Below are 26,052 nucleotides of genomic sequence, written 5' to 3'. Positions count from 1 at the left end.
ACATAGGTATTGTATGCTTTAGGTTTGGCATCAATCGGGGTTTGATTGTGTATCCCCCCAAATAAATCTTTTGGTAATACTGCTGCCATTCGTTGTCCAGGCTTGTTTGTAACTCCAACGTATTTGGCGTTTTCGGCGTGTTCTTTGAATGAAATCTTCAAGTTGAAATAGTTTGTGTGTTCTGGACATATGGATCCCCTTGCACTTATCAGAACCGAAAGCCAACTGTCATCGTGTATGTATGCCTGGATGAGGAGGGATCGAAGTATAAAGGAAACAAAAAACTCGTGCCTGAAAGGAAGTTAATTCTTTCACAACATGCATAGTATAAATTCAAAATTCCACACCATATAAGTGTTTTATGTGTCTGGTCAAACACAAAGGAAAATGAGAGTCTAAGCAATTTAGACAAAGAACACATATTTGTCTGACAAATTTCATATTTTGATATCTGGGGTCAACAAATAGGTCATTGGATGAAAAAGTAGAACAAAAAACACTTAAAAGTTCACAATGATTATCCAATTTAAAAGACCGGTTCAGAATATGCCTTACATAAGCTTGATGAAATCATCTCCGGACGAAGAGGTATTTGTTGACAAGCACAGATGTATGCTATTCTAATGACTGCAATACGTCGAAAACTTGGTGACTGGGTCAACTCTAAGACTTTTCACAAAGCAAGTCTTCAAAAGTGTTGTTTTTTTCAGATTCAGTGACCTTGCCTAATATCGCATTATAAATCGCTTTTGCCGCATATGTGACATACTCAATTATATTTCACTGCCATAGTCCAAATGTTGTTTGGAAAATGGTGTCTATAACAAAACCCATCCCAAGATATCCAAACAGGATCTAATCTGTAGTATATAGGCGAATAACATCTGTAATGCCGATTTATATTGGGCGTGTCAATTAAAACCCATCTAGGGTTACACGTGAACTGTACTCGTCGACAACAGAAAACGAAGATGAATGTAACTGATTTATTCACACATGAAACAAGCATTCAGTATTCATGAACAGTTTTCGTCCAAAAAGACACACGCACTAACAGGTGTATGCATTCAATAAAACTTACATGAAAATGTTAACAAAATATATAAATAATAATACTGTATTTAGAAAGCATAATGGAGCTAAAACAAAATGTATAAGCATGATCACAAACAGTGTTGACTTGATGACATTCACATACATGAATGGTATTTTTTAACATAAAGCATAATAGTAAACAGACCTGCTCATAATTAAGGCACCGTTCTAAATCATCATTTTATATTAACAATACATATATTTGCAGTTATATGGCTCAATACAGTTCATGTGGCTACTCAAATTATGAAACAAATGCAAGTCCCAAACTGAACTCCTAACACGGCAACATAAGAATGGAACAAAATAATCATCATTACACATCTAGTATCATTTACAATATGTATATTGGTATATTGGATAATTACATATGGATCAATTTAAGGGCATCCGTCCAATGCAAAATCTTGGGTACTCCCTTGTAAGTACGCTATGAAATTGTGTGGTTAAAGCATTAAATTAGTATACAGTGAGCAATTTTATATTATGCGTTCACATATATTACATATATTCATATATAATGAACATAACATACCACACGAATAAAACATACATTGCTAACATTTAATTAGTTAAAAGAACAACATGCACTACGCAAACAACATATTAGAGTACTTATCAAGTATTGAAGTATACTCCTTTAAGGTAAACTTACAGGTTGTTTGGATTATAGTTGACATTGTTCAGAAAAACTAACACAAATACATAGCGCACACAGTCGTACAAATCACAGTATGATTTTACCTACTGCCTTCCTACCTTCTGCAATAATAACCATTCACGGAAGTTATCATATATCAAGCATGTTTGCACACAACTCTGTTTTTCTACATACTTAGAAAATACAAAGTACGGGAACAATACAAAATCACATAACACAAAACAGATCAGTTGTTACCAAGATACATATTACATATTTCAATATACATAATTAAATCGAACATGCATAATCAATATTTAAAAAACCCAACACTGTTTATATGCGAACTTAATCATAACAACAATACATTAGATACAACTTTCAACTATAGAGTAATAAAATTCACAAATGACCGCATATCACAAAAAAGTCTGGAAAAGATATACAAAAGAGACAGTAACAAAAAGACAGACACAGACAAATATGCAGCAGCATCACAAATATGTGCAAAGCATATTCTTTGAGTTCTACAGCAAATGAGCATTAAGTTGAACCAATACACCAGCTCACCATCTAAAGCTCATTATAATTTATATATTTAGTCATTAAGCACACACCTACATATATATTGCACACATGCACACGCACACATGCATTCACGCACAAGCTCACTTAAAATAAGGTTTAAAACTACATGTACATTACTGAGCACAAACCATTTAAATATATTTTTTATATAATCACTGTGTACATTAAAATGTGGAATAGGAAGTCGTCGCAAAACCATGCGTTGGTCCAATTAGCGTGATAACAACATGTAAAGCTGTAATATTCACATACATGATAAATAAATGGCACTATTCGGAACGCAATACTATTAAAAATAAAGAAATGTCATAATGACTTTTGGAATTCAAGGAAACGGATTGTTAACACAAACTTTTAACTTACGAGTTGATACTATATATATATATATATATATATATATATATATATATATATATATATATATATATATATATATATATATATATATAAAGAGATTTACACACAAAAAGGCTACTATTAAATATACTTCAAAACAATGCTACTAAGCAAACTTCATAGCTATGGATTTCTGTTTTTTGCTGAAAAAAGGAATGAAAATACACCGACATCTTAATAACACAAGCAATAACTAAATCCTTCCAATAAGCAACAATGTTTAATGATACAAAAACAATAACTGAAACCATTAAACACGCGAAATAAAGAACCATGTACTAACAGATTAAAAGATTTTATAGAAATACAAAAAAAACACAAAACATGTAGTAAGTTGGAACTATCAATTTCTGCAACTGTCTTAAAGAAAATCATATTGTTAAACTTTATCATGGCATGTACATTATACATTATACATAACTATCTCGACATCTTGTATACAAAAACAATAAATATGTAACATTTCGCAAAGTTGATTCCACTAACTGTGGTTGTCATTTAATCACAAGGGTCATACAAGGCACACACAAGTTTGTCTTTGATCTATAATGTTCCATCTGCACCTCGATTACAATATCTTTATCAGTGTCGCCTTTGTCCCATTTTCTTTTGAAGCGTCGTATATCCCATAATCCATGTACACACGCTGTGTTTGAAGTGTATTTCCTGTGGGAATTCCACCAAAACTGCCGTGTCTAGGCATGGAGATTCCATTAATTCTACATAGGTTAAGAGCTGTTCACCAAGCCTGAAAAACAAAGATGATGTTAAAAATAGCAATTGATAGTTAATAGACAATTGATAATGAAAAAAGAAATTATTAGCTCACAATTTATGCTTTTGTGAAAATCTCTGACAAAACATTCAAATAATACACGAAGTTTGAACATACTATATATAATCTTTATTATCGTAATTATTTAGAAGCGCAAATTTAACATGTCTTCCATCAGTTGCAATCAAAATAATGACTCTAGGAGTATTTATAAAATTCTTTATGATTAAGTATGCTGAAAGGAAATTTCATTTTCATGAAAATGTAGTAATAATCTAACAACGATTAAATATAAAACGGACTGCAATAACAAACCTGTTCTCAGTATTGTCAATGTAATCCTCGTCACTGGTGTTTTCACGTCTGGCAATCCGTAGGAGCATGAATTCGTGCAATATTTCTAAAATGCCAGAAAGCTTATCAACACTCAGAGTTTTCATGTAGACTCCGAATGATTTCTTCAGCTCTTCGGACAGCTCTTCATGGTACTGCTCCAGCAGAGTCTCAAACACTTCCTGAAAGATAACATGATGGTTCTCATTTTACCAAAGTGTATATGCATGTAAGCAAAGTAAAAAAGTTTCATATGTAACTATAGTTTTTGTATAAAGTATCAAATAATGACTATATCAAGATTTTTTCAGGACATGATTAAGTCAATATCGAAAATAACTGTCCATGTGAAAAAGATAGCTAAACACACCAGCTGCATAAAAAAGCATGGTCAGGGACACAAGAATGTAACTACTATACAACTGTAACAACTGTATATTACAAAGCCTTAGGACACAACCCTGGCAACTGAACAAACACAGACCAAATGTAAATAAATTGTTCCAACAATATTAAAAGTAGCCGAGGGTCTGTATAAGTACGAATACTTCCATGTCCAAAGCTGGATCAAGGGGCTAACATTTTTTGAAATTGTTTCCAACGTCATTATTGCAAATATATATTTATTTCAAGGTACTACCTACCGCTTTTGATGCAAATGTCAGTGCAGAAATCAATCTTGACAATTATACAATAGTCTTAAGTTCAAAGCTCGCGATCCCTAATTAAGAATTAATCATGAACTTCAGAGCCCCAAGTACTAGTCATTGTAAAAGTGAACCTGTTTTGACGTGGAATATTCGACCATAAATTTGGACTTCAAGTATGACAGCAGTAACCACAGAGACCTGGCATGCTGGAACTCACATGACTGTCGAGCCTGGAAATATACAAATGGTGGAAAATAATATCATAATTGACAAAACAATATAACATTTGGATCTGTTATTATAATTATACTTCTATTAAAAAACATGGCATATCAACAGTTCTAAATTCTTATTCTTCTTGTAACACTTTGTATAAAACTTGTTACATCCCGTACTATGGATAATTCATATATTTGAACAAACCTAGCAAATTTTTTAGTGATTTACATGTAAAGCGCTTGCGAGCTTATTCTTATTTTACATGACACATACAAGTATATTTGTAGTCTTATTCTTAGTCTTTAATCCTTATTCTCACTTATAATAATCGCCTTTAAATCGCTTCGCACAAAACAGGTCGTGGGTTTGAGCCACAACGCAAATATATTCTCTGTGCTTCCAGGAATCAAACACTGTCATGATTCATATCAGCTTATTGGTCCTCGTTCATGTTTTATAATGTCAGATAGCGATTAAATCGTGAAATGTGAAGAAAATACTTGATATCAACATCAAAATTGCAAATTAGGGCTCGTTGATATCAAAATTGCAAATTAGGGCTCTAATATTAATAAGATTTAAAGATATGGTAGAAAATGTTCTATTTTGCCAAAAAATTTAGTAACCGTTTTGAATACGAGTAATTTCGGCTTGGATCTACAAACTTCAGTTAAAACGATTGTCTGCCCGTTGTAGTTTGATTTTTATTCATTAGAGTAAAGAAAACAAGATATTATACCCATACACAAGACTGACTTTAAACTTTTGGTAACTTTACTATTTAAAGGGCGATAACTCAAGTGAATAGAGTGATATGGCTGGTTAACAAACTGTCAAAGATATTACGCCCATACATTCTGATCAAATAGTTGACCATTGGACAAGAGCTTCTAAAGTTATTGATCAGACGTTACTGATTTTAAGTTATTTAAAAAATTAAAGGGCAAGTACACTCGAATTACTAGAGCTATGTGGCTGGTTATTGAACTTGTCCGAGATATGATATGATTTCTAAGTTTTTGATCGGACAAGACCCATTTTATGCAATTTCTTTTAATAAGGGTGATAACTCTCGACTAACTCTCGATATGGCTGTGTATCTATGTTGTCCAAGATGTAATGTCCTAATTATAATGCTTGCTCACATTTTTTTTTCAAATTTGGTTATGATTGGACAAAGGATTCTGAAGTTATTGATCGGACAAAACCGAGATTAGGTAATTTTTATAATTGAAGGGCGATAACTCTTGAATGCTTAAAGCCATATTATCGACCTTGTCAGAGATGTTATGCCCATATCCATTCTGATCATATTTGGATTTGATTGAAACAAAAACGGTTATAAAGTTATTGATAAGACAAGACCGATTTTAGGAAAGTTCTATAATTAAAGGGTGATAACCCTAGAATGACTCCAGCAAAATCGCTGGTTATGGAACTTGTCCGAGATATGATTCCCATACACATTCTGACCAAATTAAGTGCTGACTGGGAAAAAATCTTCTGAATAAATTGACTGGATAACAAACTGGATGACGCCCGCCCGTACGCTGCTGGTGAATACGTCCCATTCTATGTTTCCAGATGGTCTCAACAATTAACTTCTATATACTATTCAATCGAGTCACACATTTGTCATCATCTTCATTTTTATTACACAATTTCTTATAGGCTATATTGTATCACTTGTAATCCATAATACTTTAATGTTCATATGAATTTGTCTATAATATCATCACTATGCTTGTTTATTAATCTACTGATAAAGGCATAACGACGAAACTTTTAAATATGAACGTTGTTTTAAAACATAACGTGTTTGTGTGAGTTTTATATATTATTTATTTTTTAAGATTTTATTTTACCGTCACATTGAACACAGGTAAATTGAACACTTAAGCTTCATCACAATTCAAATTAAATATGTTTAAACTAATACAAACCTTCTGACTTATCATTGCATGTTCCATCTGCAGTGTCTTAACCATAAAGGTGTTTAAGCTGTCAGATTGCTGTCCACCTGCAGTTTTGAGAAAACTGATGGCTATGTCAAGGTCGTCCAGAAATCGGCACAGGTCTGGTAGTCTCTTTATCTCTTCGCTTATCTGTGTCTTTACAGTTAATCCCAAGGTTTGCTGAGTTATGAATATACAGAATTATTTATATTTTTTATAAAATACCCAAATAATTCTTCATATTCTAGTTCATGATAAGACATTTCAAATGGGTCGACTTGTACTTAGGTTGAAACATTAAAATATTCTGATTCAATCATGAGGTCCTTAAGGCATGAACATAGACAGCCATGTATGGAACTATCCATGTTTTTGCTCATCAATAGCCACCTAAAGCTACAAAATAATGTTTAAGGTGAAATATACATCAAAACAAGGAGTACAGTTTGTTACCTGTGGAATTTTTTCTTCCAATTTTTCAAATACTGCAGCATTTGTAAACTCTGTCCGATAAACCATTTGGTCAATCTAAACGGCAGAAATGGCATGCATAAACAGCTGTAATCTATGTTGAAAAGCTCTATAATAAACTATTATACAACAGTTACTATCTAAGCAATAATCAAAATAATATAAACATTTATAAAATTAAAATACTACTACAAGAAACATTAACATATTGAATGTAACACCTACTGGAAACCCCCAACTCTGTCTTTATTTTCTGTAATCATACCGCATGTAAGTATACCTGCAAGTAATATCCAATGTCTATTCTGGACTTTGAGAAGAGGAACCTGTCCATGATCTGGCGTTCGAGCCCAGCAAAGTCGTACTCTATCTTTGTACCCTTACCCATCTCAAAAGTGTACTGGCAGTTGGCTAGAACGAGGGGTAGGATATCCTGCTCGTGGTTGTAGCTGATCAGGTGGGCCGACGTTACCTCCATCGGGGCCACTGTCTGGATTGAGTTGCTCCTCCTTTCAAAAAAGAGTAATTTAATTTAATATATGTGTACTTGTAAACAAGTCTGTACAACTACAAAGCATGCATACTTGCCAATCGCAGTCACAAGCAGACATGCACACATTTCAAACTTGTAACAGACAGACATGGTTCAACCAATGTATTATTGTGAATCAGCTGTTTGAGTTTAAATAACGGCACATAATTGCTGTTAGTTTCTCGAGATTATAAGGGTCTGCTAGTGGCCGTAGACTGCATAATGGTTTGACCCCTCTGTATGCCATTAGTTACACGAGTTTGAAGTCCCCATATACTAGTAAATCAATCACAAGCAGTTACCTCCCAGATTCTTTTAAATATCTGTCCAAAAATTCATTCTGTTTTCTGAATAACAAATCTAGCATTGCATATGAGCGAAGTCCATTTTCAGCGCTTGCTGGGAGGAAAATAGACAGAGGCGTTTCCATGGAAACTGGCTCAACACACTGATGCTTTGGAACCACAATACTTCCATATTCTGTTGTACAGACTGCAACAAACAGGAAACATGGGTAAACAATTATATCTTATTTAACACTATTCTCTTTAAGTCTGCCTGACAAAGCAAGTTTAATAAGCTGAAAAGACCTGTGACTGCAGTTATCAAACACATGTACAGCAGAAAAATGTCATATGCACTGAACATATAATTAACAACCATTTACTATTCTTTGACGATAACAGTACATACGTATTACAAAAGAATTACCATAGAGTTCAAGTAGTTTGCGCGTTATATTCCAAGCTTCAGCAAAGTCGTGCAACAATTTCTCAGTGTCCGGGCCAGCATGTTGCTCTGTAATGAAATATAAAGCAGAAGACAATGAATTACATTTATTTTACATTATACCTCCTCCATTTAAATCCCATGGAAAAACAGACAGGGCTATACTTTATGGAATGTTCTGGATCATGAGCAATTTTTCATAAGCTGGAGCACATTGTTTATTGTCACTATCAAAGGGGCGAATCATATACATGTACCTGACATTTCCTATTACCTTTAAAATTAGTTTATAGCAAACCTTAAAACATAAGCGCACACATAACCAGACACTTGAACAAGTATGGTATTGGTGGTTTAGAAACGTTTAATTAAGAAAAACAAACCTTTTATCATGTCTTTGACTACAATTGTGTTGGCTTCGGCTTTGTCTAATTTCTTTTGGAATTTCTGTAGCAATATCCTTTGCAGACATAGAATACTTGGAATGAATTGTAAGGCCTGTAGAATGTGGTCCTGGAATGAGAGTATTAGAATTATGATATATTATTTTTCTGTGCAGTAGTGCAGTATCTTTTTTATGATAAATGGAATTTTCATTTCTTTGATAAATTGTACCGGTATATGTATAATGTGTAACATATATTTTGTAAACATTTTTATCACAATACAGTAAAACAAGAGCTATCGTAGGACAGTACACACGACTATATGACACTTTGTGTTTGAAATGAATACATTCATGATAGCATTTGTTGCTGTCAAACACATTCCAAAAAAGGTAAAAAAAAATAAAATTAAAAAGTACTGTGTTTGAATGAATGGTATTTGAGATCTCAGTTAAAACCCCAAGTTGCCCCCTAAACTTTGACCAAACAAAGTCAATCAATGGCCATAATTTGTATTAAGGATAATATGGAGTTGTGTAACCTAAATGTTTGATGGCCGTCAACAATTGTGTGAAGTATGACGTGAGTTGAAGGAATTGTATGGCAGTTATTAGTGAATATCACAACTTGCCCTAAAACTTAAACCGATATCAAGGTGCCCTCAAACTGTAACCTAAGTTCCTTAGTCAAGCAGGGCCATACTTTGTATTAAGGATGATATTGAGTGATATTACCTAACCGTGTCATGGTCCTAAACAACTATGTAAAGTACGTTGAGTATGTGTATTAAATAAAGGGTTTTGGTACAATAAGTGAAAATTCCAACTTGCCCTTAAACTTTAACCGGACGTCGACGCCGATCACTTGTTAAGCCCTTTTCATTCTCTAAATAGTCAAGCTCAAAACGTAAGCTTTGCAATTCAGAGCATTACCACAACTCTTAGCACCCCACATTTTTCACATCTAATGCAAACTATACTCAATATTAAATAATAAATACCTGTTTCAAGAACATTCTTAGCACTGGAAGTCTGTCCTTTCCTGACGAACTCCTAGTTTCAAGGTCTTGTCTCATATGCTCTATGGATATTGGCGTTCTGTATCGCCATACACGGGGAATGTCCTCCAGCTGCCTGGGATCCTCGGCCTGTTGCTGTGTTTCCGTCTCATATAGAATGCACATCAGGGGATTGGCACCTGATAAATATTTAGGAAGGCTGTGTTTACTGTGAATCCAATACAGACTTTTTTAAAACTACTTTATGGAGCAAGCGAACTGCAATATGATGCCAATGCCCATTTTTCTCAATCGATCAAGGGACATAAAATTAATATTATTGTATTATAGCTTACGTATGGAATTGGCTTGTCATTTTCCCATTCTCACCGTAAATATGTATACCAAGTTTCATATGTATCTATTTTAAGATCAATATGACTACAAAATTAAAATGAAAAACACAAACATAATACGATAATATTGTTTTTAAATCGGCACCCACCTAGTCTCTGATCAGTAGCAATTACTTGGTTGAAATGTTTTAGGTGGTGGTCAAGTCTCTGTAAAAAAAGAAATGAATAAATTGCAAAACTAGCCATTGTTGCAATTTAACAAACTTGCCACCGTTTGTTTTCACAAATTCACAAATGTGCTTAAATTTGAAGAAATTAGCCATTTTAGATTTAAAACAGTTCAAGTCACATTTCAGTGATAAATATTCACTTTATAATCGAGAAAAAGCCTTGGCATTCACTCAAGAACTACGACACTCTTCCAGTTTGAAGCCGAACAAGGGCATTATTCAAAACATATTTAAGCCACAGTTTTATACATTTTCATTAATTTTGTCTCCTTCAGCACGCGCAACAAGGTTTATATGGATAATTGAGCAGTTTTCTATTTACTTCCAAAGGCTCAATTTATTGCACAATAACGACGATGCTGACGATAATGACACTTGATATGCTATGGCAATACTCTGACCAGCTTAAAATCAAATAATATGTACCTGAAAAACATCCTGCAAGAATATCAAAGAGAACTTTTGTTCCCATGCTTGTCTTCCTTGTTTGGTTTGAAGGTGAGCGATGTCGCCGCGAACAGCACCTCCTTTATAGATAAGTTATAAAAAATATCATTATATGATAACAAGAGTCTATGCAAATCAGTACCTAAAAAATATTTATTAATTACATACTATGCCACACATTTATAATAATATAAACTCATGCCAGTAAGCCTTCTAGCCAGTTATATACCTTCATTATGTTTGACCATTATATTCTGGATGACACAGTGCATAAGCAATAGGACGTCATCTACACTCCGGCCAAGACCCCTCTGTAGGTCGACGATGTTGTTTTCAATGTGCTCTAAGAAGAATTCTCGGATATTGCCTTCCTCTATGTTCGGGCGAACCATCGGAACCATCTGTTAACAAAGTTTGACAATCACGGTCAAAGTCACATGGCAAGTGCCCCCGATTGGGTCTTGTCAGACTGATAGTCATTATTATCGCCCTAGAGGTGTTTGTAAAAATATATATGCCCTCCACAACTAATGGCAGTCAAGAAAATGTCTATGGTGTTATTAAAGATCTTAAATAACCTCTCACCTCTCTCGGGGTCGTATGCAGATCGTAGGGACAAGCATTCTCTATTATATTGATCTGATAACAATTTTGTTGCCAATGACACTGTGGCTTTGACTTTTGACCGGCTGACCTAAAAAATTACAGGGGTCATCTGGAGATCATGACCAACCTCCTGTCTTGGTTTGACGACGTTCTTCAATGATGGGAGACTTCGTTAATAAGCGACCATATTTTATACTTCAACAGGATCTTTACACTGAATGCACATGTAATTTCATACTATTCAAGGTACAAAGTGACTTAATGTTACGCTTTTTTATTCTGTTCCATGAAATCTGGCATTGGGAGACCTAGAGCGGCGGTTGGTATTTGTTGTGTCAATAAAATAAAGATTAGAAACAACGTTATGAAAATCATGGAAGGCAAGTAACAGAAGCTGAGTAGATATAACAGTGAAACAGGCAGAAAAGTGTGCAGTTATCTTAATTCATGGTGTATTGAATTACTCTACTCTCTTGGTGTTCATAATCTCAATGTAGTCAAAAAACATTGATTGGATTATAGCGATGAACCTTACAAAGTACTTTTTGAATTTATTGTAGCCACGATGTTTTGTATTAAGTTTTGAACAGATAGTAAGTGCAATTTTTATTTGTTATGGTTTTCAGCGGACATATATATATATATAGCTTAAACCTTTGACCTTGAACTGTGACCGTGACCTAGCAGACCTTGAATGTGAGTTTATCGATTCATCTGGACGAGGTGAATATTTAAAAAATCGTTCAAGGGTTAAGAGATACAGAGCAGACATGAAAGTATACACAAACACTATGGCTAGAATATCATACCTTAGCCAGCATGTTCAAAATGTGGGTTATAAACGTTGTCTCAAAATGGTGAACATTTTTATATAGATTTTAAATAGATTTATCAAATTTCATGAAAATCCTTTCAGGGGTTAAGGAGATACGGAGCCAACATGACATATATGGCTAGGACTTAAACTTGAGCCAGAACGCATGGAGTGTAGGTTATGGATGCTGTGTTAAAATGGTTAACAATTTACCCAAGTTGTGTGGAAAAACCTACTTTCGTACACAAAGAGAACAAACAATCATGGCTCTATTCATTGACCTTATACTGTGAAATTAGACCTGACAAGGGTTAAAATTTTGACAAATGCGTGTTATGCACGTCGTCTTGATGAAGTGGCCAGATTTAATGAAAATCCTTAAAGGGGTTAAGGAGTAATGGAAACCAAAAGTGTGACGAAGGGTCAGACGGATGGCCATCAGATCTAAAACAAAATGTCTCCCTCTGCATAGCACGAGCATACTTATCAATTTAGCAATATCCTTGTCGGACTCATTTTTAAAATACAACCATTGGATGAGGCCAAACATGATGAAAATGCGATGTCAAGATTTTCGATTGAATTTTAAAGTTAAATGCAACTAATAATCTGACTTCAAAAACTCATTAGTTAACTGAAAAACAAACCTGTTGAGAAGGCCCAAGGAACATGGACATGTGTAGGAGTAATCGGATTACACAGCAGTGTAGAGCTGACAGCTCCCTCTCCGGTCGTAGAGGCGCATTCGGCACCGCCCGGCCCAAAATGTGGCCACGAATAGTATAGTCTCCACTACAAGGATGTGGGTAACAATACTTTAGTGCTTATGTACAAACATATTTCTAATGGCTGACAGATATAAAAAAAAAGTATAACATTTTCTATTATTTAAATTTCACCATTGTAACATTGAACTCATTTTCAAAAACATACATGCATAACTTTAAATGTCATAATTATATAGCATGTAAAGGAAAATGAGTTTGCAACCAAAATTGTATGGCTTTTGTCTCCTTATAAATAACAATATTATACCTTACATAAATGTGTCCCTTCTTCGCATATCTCTGTCAAAAATATGTTATGGACTGCTGACGTCATTAAGAATGATAAGTGCGGCTTTGCGATTTTCACAACTACGACAAATTGTTGATTGTGCTTTATGAATTATTCAATATAACGTTACAAAAGCCCTTTGAAAATTTTAAATGGTAGTATAAAATGTTTGGTATAATATAAGAAGTATAACACACCACTTCGGGCCATACGACAATAAATGGACGGACCAGTCCGCCCCGAAGGCGAATAAACCTTGGCTTCACCTTTGGGAACTGACTGGCCGGTATGTATTATGTCTTATGACCCTCAGTATTATGTAATATTTCTTAAATACTGATATTAAATACCAAGCGTGTTTATTTACGGCCAATATCCGCACCGCAATCTTTACATTTTGCAACTCGATATGGTCTACCACACAAAAAAACAACATGACAATGGTAAAATAAAACTCAGTCAATTACCCAGTGTGCAAAACATTTCCCGGCATAGCCTGGTAACCATGACCACCGATATCCGCCCCACACTCTTTACACTTTCCAACAACAGCAGGTCTCCCGCACTAAAATACATCAAACATTAAAAAAAAATCTTATTACAAATGCATCATTCATCACCTAACAGGGTAAGAGTTATGGGTGTTTCATGTACGATAATCTCTAGCAATGTGTACCAAGTTTCATTAGAATATTTTTTTAGTCGTGGCCAAGGTTATCGTTTTGGCGCTACAACGACGCCAACAACAATGTCACCCAGGCTTTTACAATATATCAACCTTTTTATACCCATGACTGACAGCATATAGGAATCGGACCGTCTGTCCGTCCCCGCGAATATCAATTATTGAAAACCACTAACTGAAGGTTGGTTATAACCTGCAGGTGAATCCTTTTGATTTGAGGTCAGTGGTTAAACGGTCATGGTCATGGTGACATCAAACTGAAACCCGTTTCCGATCAATAACTGAAGAACGCTTAGGTCAAGGAATCTTAGAGTATGTAGGGACGTTGGTAATGGCCAGTAGTTGAATCCTGTTGATTTTAAGGTCAGTGGGTCAAAGGTCAAAGTTGTTATAACCTTAAGCTTAAACTCTGTTTCCGATCAATAACTTAGGAACGCTTATGCCCGGAGACGAGTTGACATACACTCCACCTTACAGTGACTTACTATTTGCATAAATATTTAAATACGATGATCTTTAAAATTGTTACAGATTAATATTTATTTCCAAGCATCATGGGAAGGTCTAGTAGGTCATCATGAAAATATATTACATATTCAATCTTATGTGTCCATACAGAGCAAAATATTAATTTGCTATCTGTCCAACGAGGCCTTTCGGGTGCATTTGTCATGTTCCTGAAACAAGTCTTGAGCAAACACGAGTTTGTGCTTTTTAATTAGAGCAGTGAACTTTCAAAATTTGGAATTCATATAAATAATAAAATTGTACACATTTTTTTTTTAATTTTCTTTTTATCAATAATTTCCTTTCAAAAGGGTAGGAAGTGTTTGCATTTTTGACAAGCGTTATTAATATGTAGAATCATCTAAATAACTTCTGTGAAATACTCTTTAAGATTTAACTTACATTTCCAATCACATACGCGTGTCCATTTGGACAGCCTGAAAAGAAAGAAAGCATGAATAAAAACAATAAAAGCTTAAAATTTCACAGGGGATCTAACAGCTGATAATTTGTCAAGCCTGGAACAAATTGGGAGTCTGTTTGAATATGAGGAATTCGTGTCCAACACAGAGCAAAAGGTCTTAGAACTCTGATAAAATTGTGTTCTAAGTCATAATTTAATTTTATTTCAAGGTACATCCTACTGTTTTAGATTCTGGATTAATCATGAACTTAAGAAACCCTAGTTTCATTTTAAATAATGTTTAATAGTTATAATTCTGACTGTACCAGGGACATATATATATATATATATATTACTCCAGGATGTGTATTTATTTACACATTTATTTGCTTAAATTAGGTCATGTGAATTATCTGAAATTGCAAACCTATTCACAGCCTTTTTACACTGTTTTAATGTTTCCCTAGGTAAAGACTATGTTACTTTCAAAAAGTAGTCTCTGCATTTCCCCATTTAGAAAATAAATATATAATAAAAATGTCATGATTCATTACTTGATGTTTCTGAGTGACATAGTAACTGTTTTATTCATATTTTACACCATTTGTTCCCAAATGTTTGAAAAAGTACCCTGATTTTTTCCCATAAAAAGGGCCGGGTGTCTTCCCCATAAGTGGTAAAAAGACCCTGCTAGTTAAGTTTTCAGGAAATAATCATGTATCACTAAATACACAATATACATACGGTAGAAGACTGGATTTTCATCTCCACGATTGGCCAGCATAGCTTCCTGGATTTCAGCAAAATCATCTTGTGGCATTGTCGGCAAAAACATACCCTAATAGAAAAGTTATATGCTGTTTATAGATGATATGAGCAACAATAAATAAGTAAGCATCAGCACATATTGTTTATTCCTTTAGTAAGCATAAAGTTCTCAATAATAATAAACGCTGAAAAATAAAACATGATAATTTTTAATTTACTAAATAGTCATATATCTTGCATATATACCACTTAGATGAAATGCGAGTGTCGTTGTTTTTGTTTATTTCCACAGTCAAACAAGGGTAATAAAAAGATAAAATCAGATTAAGAGTTATGAGCTTTGCTATAAATGGGCATCTTTTCTCTGGCAATATGTGTATCACCTATCATTCGAATATCTTAAACGTTTTTTAGATATGACAAAGTGGTAAAGTGGAAAGAATATTACGAAGTTGCCGTCACCAAGTTTATCATTTTATCATTTTTATTAAAATTCTATCATTTTTATTCAAAGACAAGACGCCGACTATCACAAATTACGCCCATCCTCTTTTTAGGACACCAAGTTGGTAAAGTTGTTGAACGTTAAGCCGAATTTAGTAATAAGACACTGCCCAAAATCATTCTCACCAAATTTGGTGATGATTGGACAGAGGCTTATAAGTTCTTGATCCGACAAGACATATTTTTGGTAACTACTGTAATTAAAGGGAGATAACTCTTGGATGACTATAAGCGATATGGCTGGTTATCGAAATCGTTGGAGATGTTATGCCTATATACAATTTGACCAAAATTGTGATGACTGGACAAAGGCTTCTGAAGTGATTGATCGGACCAGACCTATTGTGGGTATTTACTTAAATTAAAGAGTGGTCATCTCTTGGGGGACAAGAGGGATATGGCTGGCTGACGGTTGTAGGTATTTTAAAGGTTGACAACTCCGAGTGACTCAAGCAATATGTGTGGTTATCGAAATTGTCCGAGATATTATGCCCATACATTATTAATCGGAACGAACAGAATAAAAAACGGACGAGCTAAAAATCAGTGAAAACAAAGTTGACATTGTCATTTATTATGCCCAAGAATCGCATAAGGTAGATGATTTTCTTAAAGAACAGGGGATTATTTTATTAAGACTCCTAGGAGCGATTCCGTACCTATGAAATATTTTAACAGTAGTGCTGCACTTCCTAACTGAAATATTGGACCAAGGATTCTGATGAAACCACCCCATTTACACAATATATTGATGTTGTCGTCAACAATTTTAGATGCATGGAAATCAGTAAGTGCAAAGCGCAAGCTGAAACTATACCCGTATAGCCTGATCCCCTCGAATCATTGCAAGAAATAGATGGAGAAGGGTTCTGCCTCCATTGAGTTGTGACAACACCGTCATAAAATGCATGATCAAGCATTGAACGCCTTGTCGTCTTGTATCAGACCCCTGAGCTGTCACCAAGTATCTTGGTTCTAGTGAGTTGTTCATCATGAGGCGCAATAATGGCTAAAGAATATGAAATACACAATCAAAAAGGTAACAGGTAATGTATTTTACATACAGCATATGTTTTTAAGGATGTAAGATATGTTGGACAAGGTTTGGAGATGAGTTAACCTAGTTTTTTGTATTTTGACAAAACAATTATTGCAATTGAACCAAACTTACCTTATTTCGGCGATTTTGCGTTTCTTCGAGAAACGTTGTTATCATTTGGAGTGACTGCAAAATGTTTTAAAGAAAAATGTTACAATTATTTGGTTACATTATTTGTTTTATTTATTATTTATGCTACAGATGACTTGTATGAAAAAGCAGATCAAATTTATTTGATATTTAATACGACACAAACGAACAAAAAATATGTCATGCTCATATGTTGAAAAAAACAAAACATTATTTATTAATTACCTAAAGCATGTACTTTTATAGAATGAAAAGACTGACTAATAGTCATCTGTAACAAACGGCGATGATATGTGACATGTCATTTGCAAAATCATTTTTATGAGACAATTATCCTATTTTAATTTAAGTAATATCTTGCCAAATTCTACCTCTGGTGTGGTCGTTCTTTTTTCTACTGAACGGACATATGAGCAGGTTATCTCTCTATGCACAGCTAGCTGTAGACATGTATCGACAGGACCTCCTGATGTGCGGACCTCCTACAAAACAACATTTTATTGTTATAGTAATTACATGTGTAATGAAAATAATGTCAAAGAATTTATGAGTTTTATGAATATCTGCTTAAACATTTTTTTCAAGCATGGAATGGCTTTACTCAGTAGGACTACTTATAATCTTCATGAATATTAAAGTGCTCATTCATGAGCACCACTTGTTACACTCAGAAAAAGGGAGAAGAACATTCTGAACACTAACAACATCAAATTAACATTTAACACCTTTTAAAATTAAGATTAAATTAAAACCCCACAACTCTACTAGCATGTACCTGTAGTTGATCTTCCAGTGTGCTGATGTCCTCTCCCAGCATAACTTGTGACAGTGCCTCCCTGATCTTTACATAACCATCACCACACACAACATAGCGGTCTGACACCTCTTGTGTCTACAAAAACACACACAAATAAATCTCATCTATTGTTTTCGGACAGTGATGGGTCTTGCTTAATTAGTACTGGGCAAAATTACAGTTTTAGCATGACTCCAACAAGCAAGATGACAATGAAAACACTATGGCTATAACAATATCTCAAAAAGGCTGATTGATTCATAATCTAAAATGCCCTTGTTACCTGATCTCTTTCCAACTCCTCAATCACAATCCACCTCAGCAGCGTGGTAGGATGTCGACACAGGGATTGGTAAACGTCAATACCGTAGCAGCGACACAGGTGCTTTACTAGGAATATTCTGAAGATGGTACATCAGTTCTTATATAGTATATTAAGGCTGTGCAAGCATCTATTTAGTTGGTATAAAACATGACCCGAGGCAATTTTGGTCCGTAACATAAATACAGAAAGTAAAAAGAGCATCATTTAGAATTACTTTGGCCATTTCAACTGAGAATCTATGCAGAGTCGTTTTGCAGAGGCAATAACACTTCGCTGTTCAGTGGTAGGTGTCTGAACCTCGGTTCCTGCATTCACAATGTCGGCAATCACTCTTGCAGCTTGTGAAAGGCCAACACGTGTGCTTGCGATACTATACAGTTTCTCGATCGTCAGTTGATTGTCAACTCCAGCAGTTTCTAGAAGGCGGATGATATAAGACCAACTATTCATGTGTTGTCTGTGCCATTGTTGAAGCATTGTATCCTGAATGAGTATTGTAGTACAAGTATGTAAAGACCATTTCCATTCGAAATAACGATATTTTTTTTAAACCAAGTACAAGTCAGCAAAACTAACAGGTCAATTGATATGTGACATAAACGTTCCTGTTAAAGTCTAGAACATTATTTATCTATGCGCATACCTCTAAACACTGAACGATAAGTAGACTAAGGTCTATTAGGTCCTGTTGTTGCGTTGGTTCTTCTCTAAAAAAACTTTTAGCATGCTCCATGTATCCGTTCAGGCTTTCTTTTACAAATTCCTCTTCACTATAAGTAAATATTGAATCATTCATCAAGCATCTACCTTTAAACACACAATTAGAAAACCTACAACAAGTATAAAAACGAAGTTTCATTGTACGAGAAATTATAGCATTTGAACTCAACTTTTACTTTGCAAAGTAATTAAGCATTTATTTTCAGATCAATTTTCATCTTAACAACAAACCATACTTGGTATCACACGAAGTAATGCTTTTACAAAGGATTCGCACACACCTAAAATTTGCCTAGACATTTTGAAAACATTGAAAAGGGCATTACCGTTGATTGATTAAACCTATGTAGTTTTCCTCTCCACAACTCTGGGGGAATAAAAGCAGGGAAAGCCTACAGATTGGTAAACAAATGTGTTTCCCCATTCAAAAACTTAGTTGGTTTTAACAGGAAGTTCATGCCTTTGGCGTTGTAAAACGTCCATAATATTACTTTGCTCTAAACATGGTGCCGTCTCGGCACAAAAACCCGTACAGGATTGTTTTCGGGTGAAATTTTGTTGAAGGATTTTATTATTTCTTACATTTAGTACGTCAAACATATATGACAGAAAAATAATTCATGAACCATACTTTATACTTTATTCATATAAACTATTTTAAATTGCTTTAAAATCCGTCAGCCCTTTGAGTAGTTATTACTACGTTAAAATAATGGTTTATAACCAAGTGAAACCTGATCAGTATTTCAAGGTTTTAAACGCCTGAACCAAAAATCATCTAAATATTTCCCTTTAAATGACCTATTGTCTAGACACAGTATTTTCGGGAAAGTTTACGTTGCAAAGGGGCCTTTACATCATCAAAAAGTATTTGTTTCTAACCAAAGTCAAGCTTAACATTTATTTTATAGTGTAAATCATGTGTAACAAAAACATTCAGATATGAAAACCTTGACATCATATTTAAGCAAATTTGAAGTAACTCCAGAACTCCATAAACAAGAGCCGTCGTAAGACAGCGCGCTCGACTACGCCGCTTTGACTTAGAATACAATAATGATGTAATAATACCAAGTTTGGTCTCTTTATGTCAAACCTAACTAAAATTATTTGATACATAAGGTGACTTTGATGCTGCCCTCCCACCAGCCAACCCAAACAATGGCGCAAGTCTTTCAATTAACTTGATTTCCCATTATGAAAATGTGGTTAAGAATATTCAAATATGCCTTTCAAAGGAAATAAAAAAAAAATAAAAAAAAGTATTAAGTCAATTGAATGTAGGGTATTGGACTTATAAGTGAAAATCTCAACTTGCCCTAAAACTTTAACCGGACGCTGACGCCGACGCTGGGGCGAGTAGTATAGCCCACCTATTCTTCGAATAGTCGAGCTAAAAATAGTGTTATAAACCAGAGTCCAACTTGACCTTTATTTTATGGTGATGTGTAACAAAATTATTTAAACGCGCTCAATATAGGGTTGTTTTTTAATTTTAATGCATTATCATGTTTAATTTATTTGACATTAATGATAAAACAAAAACAAAAACATTTGAGGTGTACAGATAAAAAAAGTATTTAGAAATGTTTTTTATTATTATTTACGTGGCCACAAATTATTATTTACGTGGCAACAAATACTACCGTTAAGAGTGCCATTTTGATGATGATGCATTAAAATAATTATATTGCGCGCTTTAAAATTCATCTACCCTTTCACCATTTATAGTACGAACAGAACCAACCGACCGGACAAGATTGTCTAGTATGGGTGTAACAAAGACATTTTCACTGAGTTAAAACCTTTACTACAATTCTCATAAATAATAAATACGGTCCAAGACGTATAAAGAATCATTACTTTATTCGGAGTTATGAGAAACGTTTTGCGCTACCTAAATATCATGCAAATACAATATGTGATATATCTTATATTGATGTAAAATGTACTGTTATTGACATAATGCACGAATAAAACTACTACTACCTAGATTTCAGCATCAACTGTAGAAGGAAGGATCTAAAGACTGGGTTAGGGTCCAGTCCAGTTTCAAAAAGAGTCATATTCTTTGTAAATCGCAGGCCGTTATGTCTTGTCGAGCAGGTGACGTAACCAAGCAACTTCTCCAACACACTCCTTGATGGTGGTTGTCCTTCAGAGAAACAGAGTTGAGAGACAACGTCCATGACGAAGGCGTTACACCTCTTCTGGTATTGGATGAGCTGCTCTCTTTCCTTGCTGTCATAATTGTAATAAACCATTGTTTAAAAGACTATAACTGGAAACAGCTTTTTGATGTTTGTTTTTAAAATTCCATATGCATGTTTAAATTCCATAACCATTGTCGATTACAACAACAAACAAAAATTTCAACACATAAAGTCAAGGAAACTTGCATTCAACAAGTAACAAAAGTAAAGAAGAGGCCATTAGTGAACAAACTGACCATAATCTGCATGCTATTAATGCATGACAGCTCTTATATCTAAATTTACGTACTTGCATATTTGCATGTTGAAGCTTGATTGAGCTTACTGTTTTATTTAATTGAGTTTATCATTATAACGTTACACATGAAATTAAGCTAAAATACTGTGTAAATACACAGATAGTTTACCTTTTCTCTTCCATATATAATGGTTGCCACTTTGTACCTAGATTTTCATGACATTTTGGGCACACATTCTGGTCGAGAGCATTTATTTCACGAAGACAGGCATCACAAAGCACATCTTTGTTCTTGCAAGGTAAGGTGACTGGCGGGCCTTCTAGCTTCTGTTCACAGCTACAGCATTTAATCTCCGTTCTAGGAATGAACAAGCCAAAAGTAAAATATGTTCAGAGGCAGCGTTTAGAAGAAATGATATCCATTATTTATAAACAAAAGAACAGAAGGCACAACCCTGTAAATAGGCATATGCATTTAATGTTAATGGTACTATGAATTATCTGTATCAATTACCCATTGAATGTCTTTAGTGCATTTTGGTTGCACGCTTTTAAAAATTTCTCAACACCTTCAAACGACTTTTGTTCTTTCATGTCAACTTCTTCGCCCAATATCTGCAATGAAAAAAACATGATATCTATAACAAGAACACAACAAGCGATCGCCAAAGCTGATACACTTCTTTGTATAACTTTGTCAACTAATAACCCATTGTTTTGACAAACTTATTTCTTTGAAAAACATACAAGCTTAACATGATTAACAGAATAAACATAAGTCTGATAACAATACAAATATCACATACCTTCCAAAGTGGCATACAATATTTGATGGGGATTGCTTCTCTTCCTTCCTTTTTGCACACATGCTCAATGAAAAGCTTCATTACGACCACACGACCCCAGGTTGATCTAAATAAATGAAGAAATTATGTTTCAAAATGTACCTGAATCAAACATTATAACACACATAAATTACATTATACAAAATGATATTTCACAAAATAAATTCAACATACTTGGCTCTCCGTACTGATGGTGTACTATCGATTCCATACAGAGCCGGGTCTTCAAAATGAAGATTTAGCACTTTCTCAACCACAGGTCTATACAAATGGACTTTATGAAGCCACTTCCCTCTCTGTACTTCTTCGTTTAATTCTTGAGGTTTGGGATTCAAATTCTCAATCAACAGACACAAGGCAGAGCAGGTCTGAAACAGAAAATGTGTACATGCTTTTGATCTTTTTCATTAAATTTCAAATTTTCTTTTGATGAATGAATACAACAATTCTTAACTTAAAACCTTTTGGAAGTTTACAACATAGTAATTTCTGAAGTAAAGACAAGCATAAATAAAATTTAATTGCAATTTTTTTTAAAAAGAAACATACAATCTCTCGTTCCTTGAACATAAAATGATCCGGGTTGTTTTTCTTGACCTCAAGTATGGCCGAGCTACATTGTGGCCAAACTCCGTTCATGCTTCTAAAGTAGGAAAGTCTCAATGCGAGAGTCTCGTATGCAATGTGTACACATGCCAGATTTTCAATCAGGCAACCTATAGAATTTGTACCCCCACAAATTTCCATTGTTTTGTTTTGCACTGTCTGACACACAAGCTGCAAGAAAGAATATGCATAGTTAGTGCACTTGTAATGTAAAATGTAATGAGTCGCAAGGTAAACTAACACAAAGACTCTAATCATATACATCAAATTATGTACATTTCATAGTCAACGAGTTAAAAGATGAAAATACTAATATTTCATAATCAAATAATAGCCATCCGATTATCTATTTATTGTTATTTACGTAACAACTCTCTTACTTTGAATTCATCTTCTCGTCCGGGATAATACATCGTATGCACGAAGTCCTGAATGTACTCTTCAACGATTTCAAAAACAATGGCATGCTTTTGTTCTACACTTGCTACTTGGATACCATCCACCAGTTGATTAAGTATCTTTCCTATCGGCATTGAAGCAACAATCTTCGCACATAATACTACTTTCTTATCTTGTTCATGCACTATTCGGCTTGCTTCATCCTCAAATTCTGTACAGATATATAAATAATGGGTATTCTTTCACTCCTAAGTGACAGCGTTACTTTTCCAAAATACCCATATGCATAACTACAACCTACATGTATGTTTTTACGGGTTTTACCACAAAACCATACAAGAGCACCGCGGAGTGGGTGCCAACGCTCGTCTGTTTTAAGTCGAAAAGGGGGGATAACTCAATATTAATTAAAGGCAAAATTATATGACCTGCTATAAACATGCATAGTGTTAATAGGAACACGTGTAGCAAGTTTAATGTGAAAATGTTGAACGGTTTTTGAGTTATGAGGTAAGGTTAAAGTTTTTGGACGACGACGACGACGCAGACGCAGACGCAGACGCAGACGACGCCGACGACGCCAAGGCTATCACAATAACTCGACTTTTTTTCTTCGAAAAACAGACGAGCTAATAAAATGATATTAAACAGGACAAAACAGCAGAGATTACAAAAAAAGGGCCAAGCAACTTTTGCACACACAAAAGATAAAGTCACAGTCATATATTGACAAGTAATTTAAAATCAAAATATTGTGCTTTAATGTCCTGAAGACCAACCTTCATCAGAGGGTAAAATGCCATGCAGAATATCCGCAATCATCTGGATCATCGTCCAGGAGAAGGGCAGACAGGCGGAGAACATGTGACCTTCACGACCGGTCGTCATGACAAGCATCTCACCAAGGTCACTGCGTCTCTTTGGAGATTGGAGATCTGAGTACTAAATGAACAGAAAGACAAGTTTACATACATACATACCAGAAGGTTCAAATACAATTTAGGGGTAACTGTTGTTTAATCAGTTTAATCATTTCTTAGGATATTTACCCTTACTTTTCTAAAATTTAAGCATTTTTTTTAAAAATTTGTTCACATCGACGACACAAATTTTTCTACACAAGCCCCCAATGCTTACAAATGTTTATGAAGTCTGTAAAGCTATCTTATCAACAATTTTAATATAAGTTAAATGTTTGTTATTATTTATTATTGGTCGTTATCAGATATAGTGTAAAATAAATGCAGGGAATGTAAGACTCGGTTTATTTGACATGAAAGTTAAATTTTAATTCGACTTTTGACAGGGCTTTATATTGCAAACAAAATTAAATCATACTATACTTGTTGCCAAGATTACTCATAGAAACATAAACATCAACAACCTGTAGTTGTATTGCTCCCTCAGTATTTAGAAATGACGTCCACAACATTTGTTTCCATGCAACATCACTTTGTATAAGGTCAAGATTCCTGTTGGTATCAAGGTACGCAATAATTCCAGCCAGGATCGGTGACACTTTAGAAATGATCGTCTGAAGACAGGACCGCCTGGAAAGAATGTAAGAAGTTTGAATGATTCTAGCTTGATGGATTGTGCTCTTTTATGTGCTTTATAATGATGCTTCATCGTTGTAATCCTAGAGTTATGATCATTATTCATGAATGCTCGAGATCATTGTTTTGATTTATTGAGAATTCCTTAATGAAATATGATATTTTATGAAATCCAAGCATGACATAGTGTCTGCAATATTCTTTTAACACCACAAAGCAAGTGAGATAATTACCTAAATGTGCCAGCCTTGTTGACGTTTTCGGCTGCTGCAGCCTCGCGAGTCATCCAAAATTGAGCTATATACTCTCCCGTCTTTTCCTCTTTTTCCTTCAGAAATTTGCCAATCAGTCTTTGAAGTCCTGTTAAAAAAGTGTCTGTCCCTGCAACTGTAACAAGTTCCTTTAGCCTCAAAGCAAGAATCATATACATTCTCAGATAAAACACTATGGACATTTCTCACTTTTTAAAAATGTTGTAACTTGATCGGGATTATGTCGTTATCTTACCAGAAAACATGTCTGGCTGTATGACAAATAAAACTACTACAAATTTAGGTAGGAAATAAAATTATGAGGTGGCATGTGAACATATTACAAGTTTAAACACGGGTATAAAGTTGTTTTTATGCCAATGGATATTAAGTTTACCCTGTTCTGAATTTTTGACACGTCTTAAACATTTCAAAATGATATCAACTCTCTGTGTTTCTCTGTGCGTGTAGCCCTCCTTGTCTTTGACCATCGCCAGAGCCGTCTGAACACACTGCATGATCAGCCCATCAAGCTGCAAAATAAAAGAGGAATCGTTAAATTTAAGACAGGAGCATGGTGGCCGTGGGCAAACGCTTTTCAATTCCTCTCAGTTAAGTCAGAGTGATTGAATTTGAAACACACATACAATGTGACTTTTAATATGTGTGTACCATGACTCAGGTCTTCCAATATCTTGAACAGTTTCCGACACATTTTTGCATGACGTCAACAACTACAAGGACTTTGCAGCCTTAAAGGCTATGGTATTAA

The 26,052-nt window shown here is 34.5% G+C and overlaps 1 protein-coding gene across 3 annotated transcripts in view; it reads right to left on the bottom strand.

Annotated features, from left to right (window-relative positions):
- Positions 1 to 2,788: 2,788 nt before the first annotated feature.
- The window catches only part of LOC128237322 (E3 ubiquitin-protein ligase rnf213-alpha-like), a 117,082-nt gene continuing 93,818 nt past the window's right edge, over positions 2,789 to 26,052 (bottom strand). For all 3 annotated transcript variants that reach the window (XM_052952729.1, XM_052952731.1, XM_052952730.1), the window contains exons 63-97: positions 25,678 to 25,813; positions 25,263 to 25,416; positions 24,858 to 25,023; positions 24,253 to 24,415; positions 23,455 to 23,684; positions 23,018 to 23,245; positions 22,643 to 22,836; positions 22,430 to 22,535; positions 22,138 to 22,238; positions 21,793 to 21,981; positions 21,162 to 21,413; positions 19,096 to 19,222; positions 18,667 to 18,935; positions 18,411 to 18,528; positions 18,107 to 18,223; positions 17,703 to 17,813; positions 17,314 to 17,367; positions 16,960 to 17,151; positions 15,615 to 15,708; positions 14,870 to 14,904; positions 13,743 to 13,840; positions 12,867 to 13,011; positions 11,029 to 11,200; positions 10,779 to 10,879; positions 10,272 to 10,329; positions 9,770 to 9,966; positions 8,767 to 8,896; positions 8,366 to 8,452; positions 7,957 to 8,146; positions 7,403 to 7,631; positions 7,105 to 7,179; positions 6,640 to 6,831; positions 4,609 to 4,707; positions 3,810 to 4,009; positions 2,789 to 3,467 (exon numbers count right to left, since the gene is read on the bottom strand). In XM_052952729.1, the coding sequence (XP_052808689.1) occupies positions 3,302 to 3,467; positions 3,810 to 4,009; positions 4,609 to 4,707; positions 6,640 to 6,831; positions 7,105 to 7,179; positions 7,403 to 7,631; positions 7,957 to 8,146; positions 8,366 to 8,452; positions 8,767 to 8,896; positions 9,770 to 9,966; positions 10,272 to 10,329; positions 10,779 to 10,879; positions 11,029 to 11,200; positions 12,867 to 13,011; positions 13,743 to 13,840; positions 14,870 to 14,904; positions 15,615 to 15,708; positions 16,960 to 17,151; positions 17,314 to 17,367; positions 17,703 to 17,813; positions 18,107 to 18,223; positions 18,411 to 18,528; positions 18,667 to 18,935; positions 19,096 to 19,222; positions 21,162 to 21,413; positions 21,793 to 21,981; positions 22,138 to 22,238; positions 22,430 to 22,535; positions 22,643 to 22,836; positions 23,018 to 23,245; positions 23,455 to 23,684; positions 24,253 to 24,415; positions 24,858 to 25,023; positions 25,263 to 25,416; positions 25,678 to 25,813 (5,175 nt within the window). In that variant the 3' untranslated portion in view covers positions 2,789 to 3,301. The remainder of the gene's footprint in view (positions 3,468 to 3,809; positions 4,010 to 4,608; positions 4,708 to 6,639; positions 6,832 to 7,104; positions 7,180 to 7,402; positions 7,632 to 7,956; positions 8,147 to 8,365; positions 8,453 to 8,766; positions 8,897 to 9,769; positions 9,967 to 10,271; positions 10,330 to 10,778; positions 10,880 to 11,028; positions 11,201 to 12,866; positions 13,012 to 13,742; positions 13,841 to 14,869; positions 14,905 to 15,614; positions 15,709 to 16,959; positions 17,152 to 17,313; positions 17,368 to 17,702; positions 17,814 to 18,106; positions 18,224 to 18,410; positions 18,529 to 18,666; positions 18,936 to 19,095; positions 19,223 to 21,161; positions 21,414 to 21,792; positions 21,982 to 22,137; positions 22,239 to 22,429; positions 22,536 to 22,642; positions 22,837 to 23,017; positions 23,246 to 23,454; positions 23,685 to 24,252; positions 24,416 to 24,857; positions 25,024 to 25,262; positions 25,417 to 25,677; positions 25,814 to 26,052) is intronic.

This window comes from Mya arenaria, chromosome 6 (genome assembly GCF_026914265.1).
Source record: "Mya arenaria isolate MELC-2E11 chromosome 6, ASM2691426v1".
Classification (NCBI taxonomy): Eukaryota; Metazoa; Mollusca; class Bivalvia; order Myida; family Myidae; genus Mya; species Mya arenaria.
This window is presented reverse-complemented; position numbering and strand designations above follow the sequence as displayed.